This window comes from Eublepharis macularius, chromosome 10 (assembly GCF_028583425.1).
Source record: "Eublepharis macularius isolate TG4126 chromosome 10, MPM_Emac_v1.0, whole genome shotgun sequence".
Taxonomy (NCBI): Eukaryota; Metazoa; Chordata; class Lepidosauria; order Squamata; family Eublepharidae; genus Eublepharis; species Eublepharis macularius.
Genome location: NC_072799.1, coordinates 94,617,963 through 94,641,343, shown reverse-complemented (window position 1 = coordinate 94,641,343; position 23,381 = coordinate 94,617,963). Strand labels below are relative to the sequence as shown.

General features: G+C 43.5%; 1 protein-coding gene across 7 annotated transcripts in view; it reads left to right on the top strand.

The window, feature by feature from the left end:
* LIMCH1 (LIM and calponin homology domains 1) overlaps window positions 1-23,381 on the top strand; it is a 317,657-nt gene that overhangs the window by 237,224 nt on the left and 57,052 nt on the right. For 5 of the 7 annotated variants that reach the window (XM_054990316.1, XM_054990315.1, XM_054990319.1 and 2 more), the window contains 6 exons: window positions 2,446-2,730; window positions 4,585-4,782; window positions 5,506-5,844; window positions 8,029-8,316; window positions 15,630-15,899; window positions 16,806-16,841. The exons of 1 other annotated variant lie outside the window; for it this stretch is intronic. In XM_054990316.1, coding sequence (XP_054846291.1) covers window positions 2,446-2,730; window positions 4,585-4,782; window positions 5,506-5,844; window positions 8,029-8,316; window positions 15,630-15,899; window positions 16,806-16,841 — 1,416 coding nt within the window. The remainder of the gene's footprint in view (window positions 1-2,445; window positions 2,731-4,584; window positions 4,783-5,505; window positions 5,845-8,028; window positions 8,317-15,629; window positions 15,900-16,805; window positions 16,842-23,381) is intronic. One more of the 7 variants, XM_054990320.1, reaches the window with a different exon arrangement.

Below are 23,381 nucleotides of genomic sequence, written 5' to 3'. Positions count from 1 at the left end.
AGGCCAGCAGGCCCAGCTCCAGTCTTGCAGCTTCAGGTTTTCCCTTCCTAGTTGCAAATGCAGGCGGGCGAGTCAATTGTTCAGCCAAGGCGGGGCAGTTCTGAAGCCAACTTATCTGCAGAGCTCCTCGTGTTTGCTTTACAAGGAGACTCCTTGTACTGCCTTTGGGTCGAATAACATTGTTCAGCATCTGCGGCTGTAAGCAGTTCTTTCCGTATCCGTTGTCTTCGGAAGTATTTTCCTTTCTGTATGCCAAGTGCAGATTTTGCAGATGGTGGCGATAGGCAGGGAGTGCCAACGGAAGAGCAGAATCCCTACTAGCAGAGCACTGCTGGCAGATTCTTCCAGATCCTAGAGGATCTCTCCTGTGCCCCCACCAGTTTGAAAGACGCTTTAAAAAATTGGTTAGAAATGGCAGCTGAAAGGAGGGGATGAGAAAACAAAGACTTTAATTCAAACTGCATTCCAAAGAATTAATATGGGCTACATTTCCCTGTTTTCTTGTCTACAGTTGGCTAAACTGTCCTAGCTTCCCTCCCATTGCTCACAGCTTCAGTTGTTGAAGTTCAGCTCTGATACCCCCACCCCAGCCATTTACAGGGCTTTAAAAAAACACTCTGCTGAGACCCAGCTGTTTGGCGAGGGGGTTGCCTCGCTGCAGAGTGGTTGTCAGTTGACACTGCTGACCAGGAGGAAGGGGTTGGCAAGGGGTGGTGCTGATGGTGGGTGCTGTAGGGATGGGGCACGTGAATACCATCCCGGAGTGCCTGAACTCTGCTTGCTGCCACTTGAACTGCGGAGGCTTTTCCCACCCCGGTGTGAAAGCAGCCCGGAGCAACTTCAAGCTCCAGCTGGCCTTCGGAAGTACCAAGGAACATAGTCTGTTGTGAGCAGGCACAACTCTTCATGGGTAACTTGCATATGACACGGTGGCAAGCCATCTTTTTCAATGTCCAGTATTTGAAAATATATTTCCAAGCTAGTCAGAATCTCCTGTTCGAATGTGAGGCTGCTTCTTTGTTCAGATGCGATCAGGCTTCTGGTCCTTCCCCCCCCCACACACACCATTTCCTAATTAGAGGGATTTAAAATGGGGTGATCCCCAAATTCACACTTCAGTCATAAATGTTGGCAGGGCTTTTTTTCTGGGGAAAGAGGTGGTGGAACTCAGTGGGTTGCCCTCAGAGAAAATGGTCACATGGCTGGTGGCCCCGCCCCCTGATCTCCAGACAGAGGGGAGTTTAGATTGCCCTCCGCACTGCTTGGCGGCACAGAGGGCAATCTAAACCCCTCTTTGTTTGGAGATCAGGGGGCGAGGCCACCAGTCATGTGACCTTTTTCAAGAGGTTCTAGAACTCCGTTCCCCCGCGTTCCCTCTGAAAAAAAGCCCTGAATGTTGGTATGAAATTCAGCTTTGATGTGAAACTCCTTTGTCACTTCTTGAACCTCAGAACTGTGACGCCTGGGCCCCCTATGTCAGTCTACAATGAGTGAAAAAACAGTGCCGGCTTTTGTTTTTTAAAACAATTCTGTGCATCTGCTTTCAAAACTACAGCCCAAATCAAACAACTGAAAATGAAATTGCACTGGTTTTGTCGTGGTGGTGGTGGTGGTGATGGTCATAGGAGATGTTGCTAGACTTCCTAAATCAATAATAATTGTACAGTATTGCAGCAGATCGAGTTCTGTATCTGGTTTCCTAGAGTTTCCCAATAATTGTGTTGCTTATGCAATGAGAGGAAGTGCCACCGGTGCCATGTTCTTCTTGAGAAGAGATTCTGAATGGATGGGGACCTTTTTGTGGCTTGAAAAAATCTTAATGTTGAAATTCTGTACCACTCGTGAACAGCAGCCTTTGTTTCATGCTTGTTCCGGGTTCTGGGTTTTCATATTCCAGAAGGGACATGACTTCTGTCCCTTTTTAAAGAGAAGCCCCTCAAGTGCTGCTTTCTCCCCTCTTAAGCCCGGAGCTTCAGTGTTCGTTCTGTTCCATGATAGTTATCATTGGGTCCATCGCCTAACAACTTTGACAAAGATGGACACGCTCTTGACTTTTCCAAAGACGAGATCATGTTCCAAACTTCATGACAAACATGGGAAGAGAAATTTGTGATAATTTATTTTAGATCCTAGAAGGGCACGGAGTACTTGGCCAGAAATTGTTTTGATACTTTCTGATTTAAAAAAGACAAAGTATTTGAAAGCAGTCAGTACTTCCTGGCACCCTACACTTGTCACAATAAAAATTTTTAAAGACCTCGTGCTGCTAGCTGTCCATGCATGGAATTCTGGGTTTTGCAGCATGGAGTGTTAATTGATGAAGACTTCCTCTAAACTAACCGCACACATAAGCATGTTTTGTTTGCTTTTTTCGGAGTGTGGAGAGGTGTGTTGTCTTTCTCTGTACCACATCTGGCTTTTCTATTTAACTTTGCTATGTATCAGTCAAAAGCACATATATGAAACGAGTGACCCTACTCCAGACATTATCCTCCGCAAAGAGAACCCTTTTATCTTGTGCTATCAACGAAAGGATACTGGCTCTGAAGACGAACGAGATGAGAGAATGCCTGATCTAGAGAAGGATGATTTTGCCATACGGAGAGCCAAACTAAATCAACCCAAATGTACATTGCCCTTTAGCCAGTATCTGCTTGGACCCTATACAAAGAAAGAGCAAGGTGAACGGGGAAAAGGAAAGAAGCAGAAGATGAAACAGGAGTGTGCAAGGTGTGCAAATCTGCTTTTTCTGTATTTAATCCATTCTGAAAATTTTAGCTGGTTGAGTAAAATTGAGCATGTTTTCTTACCTGCATATCTGCAGTTGAAGGTCTACTTGATTGTCAGACTGTGTCCACATTGAATTTTTGTTGGTTTTGGACATACTGAATTCCAAACAATTCTTTTCTCCTTAAGACTTCAAATTTAAGAGAACTGAACTATTCTCAGATAAGCCAAGAAAGCATTTTGGGCATAAAAAAAACCCTTTCAGACACATTTCACTGAAAAGTACCCATTTTGTATTGGAAAGGAAAGCTGCTGATTCAGAGCTGTCTGACCTAAAGGATGATAGATGCAGAGAATTGTAAGAGTTGTAGGAAGCGGGCCGATCACATGTCTGTCTGTCTGTCTGTCAAAAACATTTATTAGCCACCTTTGTACCTTGGAGGAACTCAAGGCAGCTTAGAATGTAGATGAGGGCTCTAGCACAATAACAATGCAATACCTAATGCTATGTGGATGCAAGTTAAGTTGAATTGTTGGGTTGGAATGGGTGACGCAAGATACAGGTAGAGGAATGCTGGGCAAAACCCCGTGAAAACCGAGTTCGTGGGTTTGCATATACTGCTTCCCACATTTCTGCTTGAATGTTGTAGTAGCAGTATGAAAACCATCTGTGTGTACCTGTTCTGACGTGAATACAAGCTCTTAAATGTTGCAGAGGAACACATCTTTTAATCAGAACAATAACAAGATCACATAGAGCCAGAGTTTGGTTGGTGTTACTTTAGGAGATCAAAGATCAGTTTTAGTAATTTCGCCTACCTCTGTTGTCTCTTGAGATACGATGCCCATCTGTTTCATTTTTCTCTTGGCAGGTCTAGGACAACATTGTGTCCCCTCCGCAAACACTCCTCATAATGCTTAGCAATAAAGTAATTTCTTGTGGAGGATAAAAATAATAGATTTTGCTTGTTAATTCTGAGAGACGTAATTTGCAGAACATTTTTTCCTCTGTTCTGGTAATATTAATTACGACTGCAATGATGAATCTCTGTCCCAGAGACTTCAGAAATCTTTTGAAATATCTACTGGTTTCATCTGCTTTGGATCATATGGAATGGACTGTCTTAGTGAAGACAATAATGGGCTTTGGCATTTGAAATCTGCAGTCTGACTTATGTGGGCCATGTCTTAGAATGGTATATGGAGATCATAACAGAAATGGGAAATGTGGACTTTTGCAATGGTTGCCTATTTGGTCACTGTCAAAAAAACAAGTGTTATTTCATTATAGTATGGGAAGTGGGCATCGTCCTTGTCAAAAGGAGAGATCGTTGATAAGTTAAACATTGTTGCCAAAATGCATCAAGGGGCTAATAATGTGTAGATTATCTGTAGTGAACAGGGCTGGCTGTAGCGGAGGGTGAGGCCAGGCGTTTGCCAGTGCCCCCAGACCAGGAAAAGGGTCCACCGTGCCAGTCATGCTGCTCTTCTCCCATTTGCATGAAACACCCAGAGAAAGTTATAGACCATAGGAGAGCATTCTCCGTTTTCATTCCCTTCCACTTCCAGATAAAGGGGGTCAATTGAGGTTGCTTAGCTCAAGGGTCTCAGAAATGGTGGCGCCAGCACTAGTTGGCAGCAGTCTCTGTACAGGGTCTACTTAGGAGGTGCTGAAGTGGCAGCATTAGGTTCCTGCTTCCATTCCCTGCTCTTCCCCTCCAACGTTGTCTCTTTCTCTCCATCACACCATTTAATTTATATCTTCTCTTCTGGACTTTATTATTGGCATACCACTGCTCACTTTCTGCTTCCCCCAAACGGTTCTTCTCTCCCTGATTCTGGAATGCATTAAATTAGCGGGGACCGGGCTTCGCCGAAGAAAGTGGCCCTGCAGGAAGAGAAACCTTTCCTGCAATCTCGGGGAGAGGAGGACCTGTCTAGACGGAAAACGCAGGCTAGCCCCTCTCAACTGGACCTGTCAGTGCTTACCAAAGGTTGTCTAACACAAGCAGACAAAGAGACGTGGGACCGGCTGAAAGTTTCAGGGGAAACCAGGTAATGCTTTCATAACGGGCGCACAAAATATGTCCAGGTTTTTCCTGAACTCTTTGTAATCACAGTAGTAGCATTAAGCACTGTCTTTTCACTTTCCAAATGAGCAGGGGCAGTGTTCAGCCCAGGCGCACACATCAAGCTGGGGGTTATGCAGTCACATCCACTATTAATTCTGCTGTCTAATTATTAGGCACCTGCAGGTGCTTGTTCGGGTTCCTTGATGACTGAGAGATTTGGATTCTTCTACAAGTAACCAAGGGAAGCGTTGCAGTTTTTATTTTCCACAAAGCTAAGAATAGCATCACGGGCAATCTCAGAGGTATTTCAAAATGAATTATGCCCAAATAAATCAAGGCGAGATGATAGCTCTCTATCTCGTTCAATGCAGAAATTGAGGACACAATCTAGTAAAAAGATACCAGCACAAAAACCAAAATTGCTGCCAGCCATTTCTAAATGTTACTGTCGAGATTTGCAAGAGACATTGTGCTATTGCTCGGCACCAAACAATGGTTTTTGGGTCTGTTCACATCATTTTCTTAATATGGGGTTGAATCAGTATTTACAGATTTGCATAATTGTTTGATTTGGGTTGCGCACTTTGGCATATGAACAATTTCTTGGTGCAATAAGTAAGGGTTATTGTTTTGAATCTTCCTTTTGTTTGTTGGGTTGTTTATTAGTTGTTTTTGATTTGCCTTTTTCCCCCACCTTGCTTATTAGTGATGAGGAACTGATAGACACTCAAGATACTTTTCTGTCCTCTGAAACGGCAGTGGAAGCTGCCAATCGAAATGATTTTGCAAGCCACAGAGCAAGAATATACAAGAAGGCTTCCAGCCCCAGGCAGAGGTTTGTGCACTTTGGGCCAGTGACAGAAATTGAGCATCAGAAATGGGAAAACCTTCCCACTGCCAATGTGGAGGCTAAAGATGACCTGGAAAAGGCAGCCAATAGGGAAAGAACTGGGGCTGTTGAGACTTCAAATGAACCCTCATGCTCTGAAACCCATGTTGAGTCCATTGGTCATGAAGAAACACACAGACCGCACGCCGATACCAGGTATCTAGTCTGTATGTCGGGGTGGCTGTAGCTCAGTGGAAAGCACTGCTTACAATACCCAAGAGAGAAAGAAAGGTGTCACATATTCTGAGCATGCACCTGATTTCTCTGCCCCCACCTAAGTTTCCTTTGAAAATGATCCTTTTTCTATTTACAAAGATGGTTTGGGAATTAGGCACCACAACAACTTACATGGAAATCGCTGACATCCATGTGCATGTATTCTTAATCCAGCTTCCTTTGAAGATTGGCTGTTATCCAAACTACTTTCCAGACTGGAGAGTTAGTAAAGAAGACGTAGGGCTCTGCAAGGTAGTGGTAGAACATTCCGAAAAGACGGCTTACTTGGTGGGCGGAGTAGAAACAGATCCCACAGGATCTTGGCTAATACATTGATTTGAATCAAAGGGATAGTGGTAGATCCAGTCCAGTGCTTTGCTGCCTCCTCGGTGCTTGGGATAGGCCTCTTGAACAGTGTTGTATGTGAGTGGCGTGCCACGTGCACGGTCAACATACTCAACCCTTGTAAGCCACTCAGCTCCTGTGTCCATTCTATGCTGATCTCCTGCTCATAATCCAAACCAAGGAAGTGAACACTATATGAGAGCATGGTAGGGGCCACAAAAATAATGTTGGCATGCGAAACCTCATTAGCTGAACTGCTCTTTCCATGCTTCCCATTTATCAAGTGTAGTTTGGGATTTTCCAGTTGATGTTTTCTAAATTGCTCAGTATACAGATAAACGGAAGAGCAGGCAAAAGACTGGATTTATCTTCTGTGATAGACGACGCAGTAAACTATTGTTAATGGATCTTAAATCAGCAGGGGTGAGGGGAGTAAATCCCCTGAAAAGATCCGTTTTCTGATCAGTATTTACTAAGGCTTTGTAAAAGCCTTCTTAATTAAGACTGCTGCCTCCAGACATTCGATGCAATTTTTTTTAATGTTCTGCCACTCCCCTTGAAATGATTTATTTTATTTTTATTTTATTAGATTTGTATTTCGCTTTCCTTGCATGCGAACTCAGAGATATTATATCACAAAATATAATATATACGATAAAAATATGGTAGCAAATTAAAACGTCAGTCAGTAAAATCTATTTAAGGCAGTTGCATCCATATTGCACATCCATCAGACATTAAAACAAGTCCATGGGGCAGGGTGGGCAGTTTTCGGGGGGGGGGGAGGACAATACCTCCCCGCCCCTCCGGAAGGGTGGCCAGTTTGCTGGTACTACGTTATGTAGTTTGTCTTCGCTTAAAGGCAAAAAGGTTGCTGTTCCTCTCAGGAATATTTTTGAAGTATAGACATTAAAAATGGGCTGCTCTTTGTTTTTGTCATGTAAAGGTGCTTCTGTTTTCTGTGAGGTCCAGAATATGTCATATCAGCCCATTATTATAGCAATAGTTGCATGTTTGTTCTACTATTAAGAAATAGAGATGGGCATGAACAGCAATACGAACAAAAAAAAGCCACAAATAGCCCAATCTGCTGTTTGCGAACAAGCTGTTTGTGAGGCCCCATTCTAAACGAACAGGTGGTCGTTGCAAGCCTCGTTCATTGCTGTTCGTCAAGCCACCTGCAATCAATTCCCTTGGCAACTTAGGCAGGATTGTCTGAACTCTGAACTCCTGCTGTTGCCCTGGAAACCCCAATCTAAGCCCAATTTAGCTTGATAGGCAGGACTTCCTTTCAAATGTGGCGCTCCAAATTTGTTACAAGGGAGTGAAGAGCAGGGTGGAGGGGGGCTCCCAGCTCTGGCTTAGTTTGCAGACAGTGGAGAGGGAGAGAGTTGCTGTTGGCATTTTGATAGAGAGAGTGCATTGGAGCTTGAATTTTCTTTGTGTGTGGTGAGATAGGGATCTACCTCTTCAAGTTTCAAGGCTGCTGCCAGGCTCTGGGCCAAGCTATTATTTATTATTGGTACCTTTCCTGCTGCCTGCTCAGGTCAGGTTTCTGGGAGTGGTGCAGTAGGGATCTACCCTTTCAAGTCCCTGTTTGTGGATAACAATAAACATCATGTTCGGTTTTTTCCCCCTGTTTGTGCCCATCTCTAGTAAGAAGCTCCAGAGCTAACTTGGAAAGAACAGATGAGTAAATGACAGTCCATTCATGGCACTTCTATGGGATTCTCACTACCTTTCCTTCTTTTTCTCCTACTTCCCATCTCTTACTATTAGTGAAATGATATGGTCCAGTAAGGATTCATATAATTCAGACGTTTGTGCTGATTCTGGGAAACAAACACTCAGCAGTTTGAATGAATGGCATGAAAGCAGTGATGAAGAGTTGGATGGTAGCTTCCCAGATATTGAGAGAGATGACATGTTGGCCAGGAGATTTGGAACGTTTCAGAAATGCTCTAGTCCAGTTCGTCCATCTTGTCCTCCCATTTCAGTAGTCGGTCACCATCCATTGAAACAGCAAGGAAACATTACTCTTCGGAAGAGTTCACCCAAAGCAGAAAGGTCAGAAATAGGAAAACGGGAGTTATGAGCATTCTGTTATTGATAAAGGTTGTGTGCTTGCATTGCATGCTATCTGTGCAGCAATATTTCGCTTTTTAAACAAAAAGAAGAGAGAAGTTTCTAAGTAATTAAAAGTCCGCCCCCCCCCCAAATGCTATTTGCTGTCTTTTAGGGGGGAATGAGTAAAGATTTAGAATGCAAGAAATCTTAGGAAACATTACTGTGTTTTTCCTAGAATCGGAGCTGTCCCTTGGGTATAGAGAGGGTGATTGCCCGTATTTTCTGGAAGACGCTTAGAGAACTTCCAGAGTTTCCTCGAACTTTGTGATTATATGATAACTAATTGCTTCTTGCTGGGTATTGTGTGAGGTTTTTTTTAATTTGCATGGTTAAATTTTGCTTCTTTATAACTGTATTTTTAAATTATGAATCATTTCCATAACCTAGTTCCTCACAGGCTGAACTGAATAATATTCACGGCGCAAGGATTGCAGACCCAGGACCTATGTGTGGTTGGAGGCTGAAGTGGGGAGGGGGAAGGAGACCAAATCACCCTTTCTGCTTATTCTGTGGGCAGGGCTGAGCAGACAGAAAAGGAAGAAGAGGCTGATTTTCCCTCCTCTCCATTGCAGCAGCTTTCCTATGTGGCGATTCCACTTTTCTGGGGTCAGTAAGGTCTACTCTGGGGGTACAGGGGAAAGATCTGAAACCCTTGTGTGATCCATGTCCACACTGTCACCCCCCCCCCCATAAACCTCTATTTATCACAGGTTTGGCTATCATAGGCTATTAAGGCGCAACACACCACCTGTCCAACCTCTAATTTTTAGGCAAATTCACGCCAGGCCCCTCTTCCCAAAGGCTCTGCTAGACAGGCAGCACATTCCCTGTATTTACTTCTGCTCACCTTGTCAGGTGCTTGCAATCACCTGTCATACCCGGTCTGCCTACTGTGTGCTTAGGCTGTATGTTATGAATACATGTTGGAGCAAATGTTACTTGCATTCTCAATTGGACATGGGGTGTGAAACTATGCCAGGGGGGAACACATTCCCACCGTTACCTGTGAACTTCTCCGAGTCCTCCCTCCTTCCCTGGGGAGAGGCACCTAGACAACCTTGGAGACTACGACATCATCCCTGGTTTTTTCCTGCTTGGTTAACAGTTAGAGAAAGGGGAGGGAGTTAGGAATTTTCCCGCTTTGCTGATCATTGGGGAGGGGGGAGGAGGTTTGAAACTCCCCATGCTGGGAAAGCTTATATATGCAGATGCTTGCTTGTAACCGTTACTCCTGGCAAAGATGGCCTAAGTGTATGATACTGGCAACTTATTAATAAAGAACTCCTACTACTACCCATAGTGAAGGCTTTTGAGAGTTGCTTGGCATCCTTGCAGAGTGCCTATTGGAGCGTGTGCCCAGCAGCCTGGTGATTACATATCTTGGCTGGGAGCCACTCCGGTAAGTCTGATCCGGGGGAGACAAATCCCTGAGAGGGGAGAAGATGAAGGGGATCCCGAGGAGCTGCCAGACCCAATCCCCATGGAGGAGGCACAGGAGCTTCGAGGCAAGATGGAGGAGCTGAGGTACACCATGTACGAATTCATGGAGCATATCAAAGACCTGCTACAAGATGCCTTCTGACCTGGGCAGCCAAGGGACCATAGCAGCCGCCCCAGTCGAGTTGCCTTGCTTCCGCAGGGTCACTAGCCCGTCTTTCCCCTACACGGGCAGGGAGGCCAAGCTCCTGCCTGTTCAACCGGTTCTGTCTCCAGGGCCACAAGATGGAGGACCGGCAGGACCTGTCCCGATGCAACTAGCCCAGCCACCTCTGGGGCTATGCAAGCTAGAAGCCCGTTTTGAGGGAGACCCTGAAGAGTTCGTCTTCTTCCTAGTGCAAGTGGCTGAGTTTCTGAGAGAATGGGGCCCCATCTTCCTGGATGAAGCCAGCCAGGTGAGCTACCTGAACTCCAGGCTGAGGGTGGGCAGCGGCGAAATGATATGTGACCCTCTACGTGGCTCGAGCCCCAGAACTCCAGAGAATGGGAGCCTTCATCCACACGCTCAGAGAGCAATATGAAGATCTCCTCGAGGAGGAGAGGGCTCAAACGAAGTCGAAGCACATGAGACAGGTAAACCGCCTGGTGAGAGAGTTTGCGGCTGAATTCAGGGCATATGCTGCCAAAGTGCAATATCGAACTGAGTCAGTGAAGACTGAATTCCTCTGTGCCAGCTTGAACTCAGATCTGGTAGCCAAGGTCATGATCCAAGACAACCCGTGTACCTTGTTGGGGTGGATCCAAGTCGTATGCAAGATTGAAAACCGGGAGCAAGTCTCCTCCGTCTCCAGAATCGAGCTGGCCAACAGCAAGGAAACGCATACTACAGCGGGAGACCGGAGACTCGGCTGAGAGCTTTGATCGTTAGTCGGAGAAAGAGAGGAGGGTGAAGCAAGGGTTGTGCTTAAAGTGCAGGGCTGCTGGCCACTTCTCAGCAGAATGCCCGGGTGAGAGGAAAGCCCTCCCTGGGAAGAAGACAGGTCTAAAGTGTAGCTCACGCAGCTGCCCCAAGTGAGGAGGAGCAACGTCTCAAGCCAGCGAAACTATGCCAGGGAGGAACACTTTATCTGTGAACTTCTCCGAGTCCTCCCTCCTTCCCTGGGGAGAGGCACCTAGACAACCTTGGAGACTATGACATCATCCCTGTTTTTTCCCTGCTTGGTTGACAGTTAGAGAAAGGGGGGGGAAGGTTAGGAATTTTCCCGCTTTGCTGATCGTTGGGGAGGGGAGGTTTGAAACTGCCTGTGCTGGGAAAACTTATATAGGTAGATGCTTGCCTGCAACCGTTACTCCTGTCAAAGTTGGTGTAAGTGTATGATACTGACGGCTTATCAATAAAGAACTTTTATTACTTATAGTGAAGGCTTTTGAGAGTTGCTTGGCATCTTTACCCAGCTACTGCCTAGGGCTACTGGGGAAAGGAAACTGAGTTTACTTCCCATATATATGCTGCTACCATTTATTAAATTTGGCCCATGGGTCGTGACCAGAATGCTTGAGATTGATGTGTGTGTGTATCTTATTTCCCCTCAGCCAACCACTTCAAGCCAGCCAGGGCTGAAACAGAAACAAGAATAAATTTTATTTCCAACAACATAGAACACTGGACTGAATGGTTTTAATATTCATAAGTATACAGGGAATGTTTCGATGTATCAGAACAGGTGTCAACAACTAGCTATATTTCTGCTGTCTCCCTTCCAATCCCTTCTTTCTCAGTAACAGGCTTTCAGTTGTCACTATCCCAGCATCCCATCAGCTTTCCTTGGCTGCTTCCTAGGAGAGGTGGGCTGGAACCAGTCATGTTTGTCACAACTTGCAACTACAGGTCACTGGATTGAATTCATGTGTGTTGTCCGATCATGTTGGGGGGTGGAAGGACTCGATGATTGTTCTTCTGCAGCTAAGTTATATTTTCATCAGTGACTTTCAGTGACCTTTTTTCCATGAATGGTACCTGCAATGGCCTCAGCAGAAGCTCCCCATTGGCTAACACAATGCCACCTTTCTGTGGCACACCTTCACCTGCCTCTGTAAGCTCCACTGCCACATGCCACAGTGGCCACAGGAAACCCAAAGTTCGTGATGAGCACAACAATGAAACCAGAGATAACAAAACGGGGATTACAAATCCCAGGAAAGATGACATGGTTGTGAGAAGAACCATAGTTTTTTCCAAGCAGACTGAACCAGATGTTAAATGGTTCCTTCCAGTTCCTTTCTCAAAGTAGCAGAATGGTGAGGAGACAACCAAGGAGCTTGTAAAGACTGAACAGAAAGAAAAGAGGTCAGAAAGATATTCTGAAAGAGAGTCTTTTTCTCTGTAATTTCCCAAGGGGGCAGAATTTGTGTGTTCCTTGCTCTGTTTTGATTCTGCTTCGGCTTCTCGACAAGGGAACTACCAGTAGCTAATCCTTGTTTTTCTTTTAGACCATAAATGACTCATGTATGCATATGTAGAGAGGAGTGCCAGTAACATTAAAATAAGTTCATAATGTTTACGGAATTACAAAATTAGACATTATAAAAGATAATTTATAGTGATATCTTCTGAAGCTAGTCATTTTCAGTCTCGGACAAGCTTTATACTCTTAAGGAGTTTCCACCTTCTTTATGATTTACAATTCTAGATCTTTCAGAAGAGCCTATTTAGAATAGGCGGATTGTTGAACTGATCCTAGGGAAAAATGTCAAAAGAAAGGCATCGTAGTGGACTTCTGTGGTCAGCTTCAGGTGGGTGGTCACATTGCTCTCCAGTACAAGAGCAAGATTTGGGTCCAGTAGCACCGTAAAAACCGAGATTTCCAGGGTAGGAGCTTTCAAGAGTCCAAGTTCCCTTAGTCAGATGTCAAGCAGTACAGAATAGCACTTGAGTAAATATTTGGGCATAAGCTTTCGAGAATCAAGTTCTCTTCTTTGATTCTCAAAAGCTTATGCTACAATAAAATTGGTTAGTCTTAAAGGTGCTACTGGACTCTTTTTGATTTTGCTACTACAGACTAACACGGCTAACTCCTCTGCATCTATGACCAAATATTTGGATAATCAGTAATGATTTCCTCAAAGAACTGTGTTATCCTATTTGATATGGTGACCCATTAATTTATTATCATAGGACTTTTGGACTGTCGGTCTTTGGCAGCCGTAAATGTCATGCATTTTAACTGCAATTTTGTCCTTCCCCGTCATCGTCTGAATCTGAACGAAGGCTGGCAGAGGCAGAACAAGGCAAGTCTTCAGGAGGAGTTTTGTGTGTCAAATAGTTATCCATTATCTGCTGCCTATTATGGTAAAGATGTTACATAGATAGAGACGTAAACAGAACATGGCAAACGGCTTTTGTTGAACCTTGATGGCTACCTAATCTGTTCATTCTTTGGCTTTTTAAAAATTGCCCAAGAATTAAAAGAAACAAAAATCAAGTCCCAGGGCAAAACATACAATACACTGCTTTCTCAGTCCAGCCGTTAGAATCATAGAATCGTAGGATTGGAAGGTACCTAAGGGGTCATCTAGTCCAACCCCTTGCACAATGCAGGAAATTCACAAATACATCCCTCCCCCCCACACACACACCCATTGACCCCTGCTCCATGCCCAAAAGGTAGCAAAACACCATCAGGATCCCTAGCCAAACTGGCCTGGGGAAAATTGCTTCCTGACACCTATGTGGCAATTGGCATTACCCTGGGCATGTAAGAAGGGGCCACGAGAACCAAGCACTGATGCGACCCTTCCTGTCCTCCTTCCCTCTCAGGATCTGCCCAGATTCACAGATGTTGGCAGGTAATTTATATCTACTCAACCCCACCTTCCTGAGTAGATATAAATTACCTGCCAACATCTTTTCCACACTGTGACACTGAGAGATCTCTGTCTTTTGGTGCTACACCTCTGAAGATGCCAGCCACAGCTGCTGGCGAAACGTCAGGAACTACAATGCCAAGACCACGGCGATACAGCCCGGAAAATCCACAACAACTAATTTCTCTCAGTTTCAGAAAACTTCCAGGAGACATATGCACAGGGCTGTAAGTTTCCCTCATCATTCTCCTGCAAGAGGACCCCGCCCGTAGCCACGTCACTGGCATCCACCTGGATCACAAATTTGTGGGTTTCATCTAGGTGTCGTAGGACAGGTTCAGACGTGAACAGGGTCTTTAACCTTTCAAAAGCCTCTTGGCATTCGTCTGTCCAACCCACCTTGGCTGGCACTAGGCTTTATTTTATTGGGGCCCTTCCCCTTGGTTTTTAGTAAATCAGTTAAAGGCAAGGCGGTCTGTGCAAAGTTCCCAATAAATGGTCTATAAAAATTCAGAAATCCCAGAAATGACTGCAGCTGCCGCCTGGTTTTGGGAGCTTCCCACCCCAACACCGCTTGGATCTTGCTGGGATCCATTCCCAGGTCCTTACTGGAGACCTGATACCCCAGGAAATCCAGTTCTTCCTTGTGAAACACACACGTTGAGAACTTCACAAACAGTTTGTGTTCATAGAGGGTTTTCAGGACTTCCCTCACCAGCTTCACATAGGAATAATAATTTATTGAATACAGCAACAGGTCACCTAGGTACACACACACACCCATATAGGTGCTTGTGCAGAACTTGGTTAATTAAATTCATGAAGACCCCTGGAGCCCCTTGTAATCCAAACGGTATGATTCGATATTCAAACAGTACCAGCAGCATGTTGAACGCGGTTTTCCATTCATCCCCTTCTTGTATTCTTACTCAAAAGTAAGCGTCTCTCAGATCCAATTTTGTACAAATTCTCCCTTGAGCCAACACCCCAACAAGTCTCAAATGAGGGGTAGAGGATAAGCATTGGACATGGAGACAGCATATCGAGTTTCTGAAAGACAAGCGCACTGAGCAGCTCATAAGATCCGATTGTCCCAGGATGGAAGGACGGTGAAGCGCTTTGGGCTTATGCTCATCTCTAACTGCTGGTGGTTTGTGGGAACATGGTGATTTCAAAGACATTTCCCCCTAAATTGTTTCTTGGCAAAAATGAGGGGGAAATAATTACTGTGGCTTCATTTTGCAAGATTTTGGAACCATCTTTCGCAATCTGTTTCCATGATGGTTTACTCTTTTAGCAGGTGTGCGGCAGTATGAGGCAGAAATGCCGTAGTACATATTACACACACACACTGTGTCTTGGGGTTGCTTTGCTTCTGGTCTGCTGAGCTGAGGGGGAGGCAGCAGTTCAGGATGAGAACAGCCCGGGGGGGGGGCAGGAGTCCAGGGCTTACTGCTCTAGTGAGGCCTTTGTCCCCTTCTGCCGCAAAGCCTCACTTCTGGAGGCATCTGTGATGCTGGCTGGCCACGTATTTGTAATTATTTATTCAATACATTTATAACTGGTCTTTCTTTTTGGGAACTGGAGGAAGGGTGCCTTGGAACAACCCTGACACAGACGTGCTTAGCGTCAGCAGGGTTGCTGAATTAGATGCCTTCAGATTATCTCCTGGGCCATAAGGTCTGTTGGTGTCTTCAAAAAATCCCCAGCTGTCTTTGGCGAAAAGAAGGGTGGCTGGTTCTCCGGTCGCGAGAGGCATGGAAGCACAAACACTGTGGAAGTCCAAACATTCAAAGTCATAACTGGTCTTTATCCTTACTTTGCATGTGTTGTGTGACACAATCATGCTTGTTATCTTTTGCATGAGATAGAAATTCATAATTTGATAAATATAGGACGTTAGACAGCATGCAGTGTTTCATTACAAGCTAAAATGGAATTACTTTTTCTAGCATTATTATAACTGACACAGTAAGCACTGAAAAGTATCCAGAGATTTGTGCAGAACGTCCCGAAAGAGTTGCATTGTCACTGGAACACGCTCTGGAGCAAGACAGACAGAGTCCCCCTAGTATAATACAAGCGGATGCACCCTCTCCTGCTCCTAAGGACGTGTTTGATCCTGAACTAGTCCAGCCAGCTCATTTGTCTGCTGAGATGCAGGGAGCTCTTGAAAGAACTGGCAAAGAATTTACTTCACTCAAAGATGACCACACACAAATGTGAGTGGCAGTGCGACCTGCAACTTGCATTGGCTGAAGTTATTTGCGGTTGTGTTTGTGCATGCCAGGGGAGAAAAATCTGTTTGCTCTTGCTCAGTTTATTAGATGATGAATAATTTTTATACCAATAGTGCATCTTCTGAAACTAATGCAATCCTTTAGGTAGAACTTTAAGAGCTATTTGCGTATGGGGTTCATTGACAAGAAATCAAGAAGAATTTCATGAGTTGACATGAAATTATCATAGCTATGAGTCTTCTTTACAGATTTATAATTTAAATTCTGATGAATGGAATAGAGTTATGGATAATGAGTTGCACAGTCACTCAAGAATAAAGATAGAAATGTCAGATGTGTGCAGTTCTCTATGGAGATGTTTCCTTACTAGTTAGAGCACATAATTCACCAGGTTAACAGATAACATTTTCTCTACTGCAGGTGGCATGCCGTAGCCCACTTTCTGTGCCTGGCTTATGTGTTTTATGTCTCTTTCATGAATGTTAATTACTCACAATGTAACACTGTTGTAAGTTCTTATATACAGATTAGCTGCACATGTATTTCACTTCATAAAACAAGGTATGCTTTCTTAATATCAGCTTTTTATGAAGAACTACTTTCCATGTGCAGTTTCACGGTGTGTTTCCACTAATGGTGTTCTGGATTTTGAAACTATTTTTAATTGTTTGTAAAAGTTATACTTGTAAAATGTTATACTTGTGTGAAGGATTAAGTTATTAGACTTGTATTCTTTTGAAATGTTGATTCTCTCTCTTTACTGATGAAGACATTTGAGTTCAAGTGAAAATGATCTATTTTTGTGGTTCACCCATTTCTGCTCCCCCAATGTGACTGATAGCTTTTCCCCCCCTCTCAAAGTCTCTAATTTTATATTTGGTTTTATAGATTCGGCTCCAGAACTCCTGTGTCTGATGACGCAGAGTAAGTTATTGTGTGCTCATTGGGTTGCTTTAAGCAATTTTAAGCTGCATGCTTTCCATACTTACCACTAATTAAAAATGCAGCTAATGTGCCATTGTTGCCTGCCATTGTTCTACTGCAGAGCTCTTTGAAGTACATGTGCTTGAACTTAACGCTGTGGTGATATACACTCTGTTGCATTGACACAGTCTTATTTTAAGAAAGTAGCAAAGCATGCAATTATTGCTGTGAAAGCTGGCCTTTTTAAATTTATGGTGTGCTCCTCTTCTCTCTCCCGCTTTAAAAAAACTTCTCTGGGTCTGTAAGGCCACATTTGTGATTATAGAAATCAGAATTAGAACTATGGTAGGTACAGTCTGGCTCTTGGAGTTGATTTTTGAGTTGTAAAATGAGGGGGAAGTTTTGGGTGTCATGCTGGGTCCAAGTTCCAAAAATAAAGGACAGTTAAGTTGCCCTTTGAGAGTCTCTGAGTGCCAGACCAGATGCTGGACAGGAAGCTGTTGGAGCTGTGGCTCAAAAGTGCTGCTTCCCTGCTCACAGGAGAAAGGATGCAGCTTCCTCCACAGGAAGATACGCAGCTTGGGCGAGGCGATTTTGAACTGGGAAGTGCCCGGAGGGAAAGAGTTAAGCCCCTTTGCCTGATTTTCCTATTCTCACAGTAGCAAGGCATCTTTAGTTTTAAAAATGGAGGAGCAAGACACACACCCTCTGTATAACCCTCTTGTCCAGGGGTCCGGCTTTCTAGACTTGGGACCCACTGAGCTGCAAGCTGAGCCATGGAGAAATTCTTTCTGTTGTTGAGGGACACCAGCTTGCTATCCTGCTGTTCTTTTTGTATGTGTGTGTGCAAAGAGCAAAAAGGGAATGTACATTAGCAGCGAGAACTTTCCAAAAGTCAGGCAAAAATGGTGGCTTTAAAGGGTCTGACGATCTACCTGAGGCTTCCAACCCATAAGTTGAAAACCATTTTTCTAGATTTGTTACAAATCTGCAATTCCTCTTCTTTTGAAACCACAATTTCCCAGGATTCTTTGGGATAGGAAGTTACTCCTCAACCAGTTGTCTGCCACATAGGTAGTAGAGCTTAATGGAGATTGGAAGTCTGTGTGCCTTCTCTGACCTGATTCTCTGGCACTGTTCTTTTGGCACTATTCTAAAATCCATTTTCTCAACTGGAGCTCATTTTTTTCTTAAAACAGAGATTGGAAGCAGGAAAATTACTATCTCACAGGAACCTGTTACCCAAGTGACAGATTTCCACTCAAAATATTATTTTTGATGGTACGGTTGCTCTGTCTTGATGGTTTGTCAAAAGCTTGACAAAGATGAGAGAGAGCGATGTACTGGCTTAATGCTATTTGATTCTGTATCCAACTACAAAACATAACAGGCCTCAAAAGCTGTCAGAGAGTCACAATCATTGTTTTGACAAATGCCAACTTCTTTCTTTCTCAGAAAACAGTTGTTTAATTTTTATGTTCTCTAATGCCATGTTATGAATCCCCCCTTTTAATTTAAACAACTTAAATGGCACAATAGGCATTTTAAAATTCAAAAATAACAAAACATTTTAGTTAACATAGAGGGGAAAGGTCAAGTGAAATCAGAGTTTAAAAATTTCTGAGGTAACTCAATATAGGTAACTCTGAGGTAAAATCAGTACATGCACAGACTATAGTTCTTATGTTTCAGACTAATGAGATCCAGAGGAGTTACTCATGTTAGTCTATAGTTGCAAAAAAGTAAAGAGTCCAGTAGCACCTTTAAGACTAACCAACTTTATTGTAGCAGAAGCTTTCGAGATGCATCTGACAAAGAGAGCTGTGGTTCTCGAAAGCTTATGCTACAATAAAGTTGATTAGACTAATTAGAGTTTCTTAAGCTTTTCACAGTTACTGAAATGTTTGTGTTGAGAGGTTTTTGTTCCAGTGATTTCCCAAATACTTTAGTACACTTTCTTTGAGTATTCTCTTACTCTCTTGGTTTCCAGAAGGCGGTGCCCTCTTTCCAGTACCCAAACCCCTTCTCTTGAAACACCAGGAGTCATCTTGAGTTTTTAACTGACCCTTAACGGTCTCCAAAGGTAGTTTCTAACCATGCCAGACCAGGGATCTGTGGACTCTTCAGAGCTACCTCCCTGTTTGACTGGGTAGGGAAATACTCCTCTCACTAGAGATCTATCCCCTTTTCTTTGGCCCGAATGGGAGTCTGCACCTGCTTCCCAGACTTCCTTGCCAAATTTCCCCCAGTTCTCCCATCTGTATTAAACTGTTCGCAGTCAGGGCTGAAACTCCAAACAGTCGGTCCATAGCCTCTCTCAGCTAGGGCTCAAATCAGACTCTCTTCTCCCCAGCATCCCGTCCAGAAGTCTTTCTCTGTCCAGCTCATGCCACCTAATCAGGTTCCTCAGAGTAGCCTGTCACTCAAGGCTCTCTGTTTCTTGAAGAAATAACCCTTCCCAGTCCTTCAGTTATTTGTACAGCATTTCTAAGCTTTTAAAAAGTGCAGTCTGTCATGCATGTATTGCTTTTTAATAGGCAGCTATGAAATTGGAATAAGATACCTGATTTATTTTAAGTGCCATGGTTAGGAATCAAGTGTAAGTACTTAAATTTTGAGGAAATAATAAGATTTCCGCATGTATTATCTTTAGTCCAGAGTCAACACAGAGTACCAATAATATTAATAATTAGCATTTTAATGCTTTAATTCTATTGTAAATAATACAAAATCTTTGAAAGATAGGGCAGTATTTTTTTAATTTTAAATTTTTATTTGAAAGTAAAGAAAAACAATAAAAACAAAGACAATAAACAATGGATAAAATAATATAAGCAAGATATATAACAATACACAAAACCAATAAAAACAGAATATATAACAGCCTATTATACTACAAAAGTATTTCTCCAGTCTGTCCCCTTACTACGTACATTCAACATTTATATTCAAAGTTTTAAAATGTTAATTTTACAGTTGGTCTACTTTAATAATAGCTATGCTTAGTTTTTCTTAATTTTTAGCTGCGTAGACAAAAAAAGTCTTTCCATTTTTTCTGAAATTCTAAAAATTGGTCTGTTATGTATATAAGAAGTTAATTTGACCATAGATGCATATTCATACAATTTGTTCATCCACTCAGTCTCATCTGGGCAAGATTCTGTCTTCCATTTTGCTGCATATACTACTCTCACTGCTGTCAGCATATATTTAAAAAGTTCAGTGTGTCTTTTTATAATATTACTAGGTAAAATTATTTAATAACATATTTTTGGAATTTGGCTCAAAGCGAAACTTTAATATCTTTTGCATCTCTTCATGTATTTTTGTCCAATATTTTCTTGCCTTCTTACATGTCCACCACATATGATAGAATGTTGTGTCCATATATTGACATTTCCAACACCTTCCACTATAATCCTTATTAGCTTTTGCAATATCAGACAGGTCAGTATCGATATCCTTATTCAGCTGACAGTGTATGTGCGCACACATGCTAAAATTGAGAGACCGTAGCTTGGCTAAGGACACCTTGTGTTCACAAGTTACAGTAAATACCGTGTACAGTGTATACTTGATTTTTAAAAAAATATATGATTTGGTTAATTCTCATGTTACAAACAGTGCCATGTCCAGATGAATATGTGATACGAACCCCACATTTATCCAGGTGCTTTTCCCTGGTTTCAGTTGCAACATGAACACACATTGGCTCCTTCTTACAAACATACATATATTCATTCATTGTAAAATGTGAACAGGGCTCTAGTGAGTTTGTGGCAGAGGTGGGATTCCAGCAGAGGACTCGGCGCACTGTTTGCATGTTATAGTCAGGGCTTTTTTTCTGGGAAAAGAGGTGGTGGAACTCAGTGAGTTGCCCTAGCAGAAAATGGTCACGTTGCTGGTGGCCCCGCCCCCTGATCTCCAGACAGAGGGGAGTTGAGATGGCCCTCCGTGCCACTCCGGCGGCACAGAGGGCAATCTAAGCCCCCCTCTGTCTGGAGATCAGGGGGCGGGGCCACCAGCCATGTGACCATTTTCAAGAGGTTCCAGAACTCCATTCCAGCACGTTCCAGCTGAAAAAAACCCTGGTTATAGTGAACATGTGTATGTCTGTTTGTAAAAAAGTCAGCGCTAAAAGAGCAACCCTGTTTCATCATCTCCTCCTTTCTCCTCCTATAATGTTTAAAATATGATGATATTGGGTCAAATATTCTGTCTTACTAAAAGTTAGGAAGGAGAGAGGAGGGGAGATACCAGGGTGCTGTTTTCAGCAGCGTGTTTGATTTGGTTAAGTTTAATTAAAATCTTGAGCCAAGTTTGTTTTTAACACCCTGTTTTGTATGCCTGTTTGGGGCAATCTGGCATGGCTAAAATTGTTGCTAGTTATGGATGGGTATGGGGTTTGTCTTCTTGATTTTGCATGATTTCTGCAGTTCAGGAGTCACACGACAAGCAAGTTCAAGAAGAATTTTTTTGAATAGTTGGCATTCTGCATTTAATTTTAATGGATCTTTTATTGAGGTTACTTTTATGGCTGTGCAGCTTAATTATAGTTGACATGACTGCTTTTTTGATTTCATGTTTTACTTGTTTGACCCTTCAGCTGTCTTTATAGAGAAGAGGATAGATAGATGGATGGATGGATGGATGGATGGATGGATGGATGGATGGATGGATGGATGGATGGATGGATGGATGGATGGATGGATGGATGGATGGTACCACCTCCAAGAGAAGTTGAGGAGTTTGAAGCTGCAGTCGCTGTGCCCACCTGCCTTGATCCTGCTGGTCTCTTTGAACTAGCAGCAGCCAGTCTGACTTAACCTAGTTAGGATTCATTGTGGAATTCTGTTACAGAGGCCAAAATCAGCAGCCCGTGCCAGGTCCCTTCCCCTCTTCTCCATAATATCTAACTCAGCTCTGTCTGTTTCCAGATATCGTTCTGATGTGTGTTGCCCCACTTTCATCCCTGACAGCCAGTTATTTGGGACAGAGAGGTACTTGGAGTGATGTGAGAACATGGGAGACGTTGACGTAGACATTATGGAGAGGAGTTGAGTTCAATGCAGAGCTGCCATTTTCAACAAAATCCCTCATTCTTTGCAAAGGGCAGTTCTGCCCTGAAAGGAAGAGTTAGCAAGAAACAACCATTTGAGTTCCAACCTGCTTAAAGTGCCTTTAGAAGAGTAGTGTCCAAGATAACACTATAGCAGTAAGAAATTTGAAGGGGGGTCTTCATCGCCCTCCCTGATTAAAGGTCGGTAAAGGTAGTCATCCCCTGTGCAAGCACCAAGTCATTACTGACCCATAGGGGGACGTCACATCACGACGTTTTCTTGGCAAACTTTTCACGGGGTGGTTTGCCATTGCCTTCCCCAGTCATCTACACTTTACCCCCAGGAAACTGGGTACTCATTTTACCGACCTCAGAAGGATGGAAGGCTGAGTCAACTTTGAGCCGGCTACTTGAACCCGGCTTCCGCCAGGATTGAACTCAGGTCGTGAGCAGGGCATGGGCTGCACTACTGCAGCTTATCACTGCGCCACGGGACTCCTCCTGATTTTTGCCTGATTTTTTGCCTCCTTGATTACTTACAACAAAATGACACAGGGCAGGGCTGGCAGTGGTCATTGGTAGTAACAGTGCAAATCCCAGTGATATAGTTAAAACTTTCTTCAAAAATGAGGTGGCTGGCCCACCCCACAGTGAAATTCTCCGAGAGTTGCTCTGCATTTATCGTGGGTCACCTAGCCGGAGCTGATTCTGTTCGGGTAGGATCACAAATGAATCTCCTATAATTTATTTGCTTTATTTTAAAAAAAAGTTTTCTTCTGTTCACTTTTCTATCAAAAGGCAACCAGAAATAATGGTACTCATTCTGTAAACACATACCGGAAAATAATCATTGGGGTATTCTGCCTTTGAGTTGTAGTACGTGTGTTTGGAACATTTCGTCTCACCTAACCTTAATAATGAACCTCTAATCTCATCATGCAAAGGAAAAAAGACAATAATGGATGAGAATGGTGCTGTTGCTGTTCATCTAACCATGCATTAATCCGTGCTGCTGGAACCTCACATTTCCTCGAAGAAAATAACAGCAAATTCATATGTATGTTAACTCCGCATGGGCACGTGAAAGGGTTGGTTTTCAGAGTTTACAGTTGGCATTATAACTCACAGCATGGGCTAAATTATCTCTCTCTCCGTGGCTGACAGCATTCTGGAAACCAGAGCTGTCACTTCCAGGGCTTTTTTTTCAGCTGGAACGCGGGGGAACGGAGTTCCGGAACCTCTAGAAAATGGTCACATGGCCGGTGGCCCCGCCCCCTGATCTCCGGACAGAGGGGAGTTGCCTCCGAGGGCAACCCACTGAGTTCCACCACCGCTTTTCTCAGAAAAAAAGCCCTGGTCACTTAATTTTTTTTCACAAACAGTGTTTCAGAAAAAGTTGCCCTCTCACATCTGAAGTACGGGCTAGTGCTTTTCAAACTTTCTGCCTTCAAGAAACATGTTTTCACATAGGCTTGCCTGCC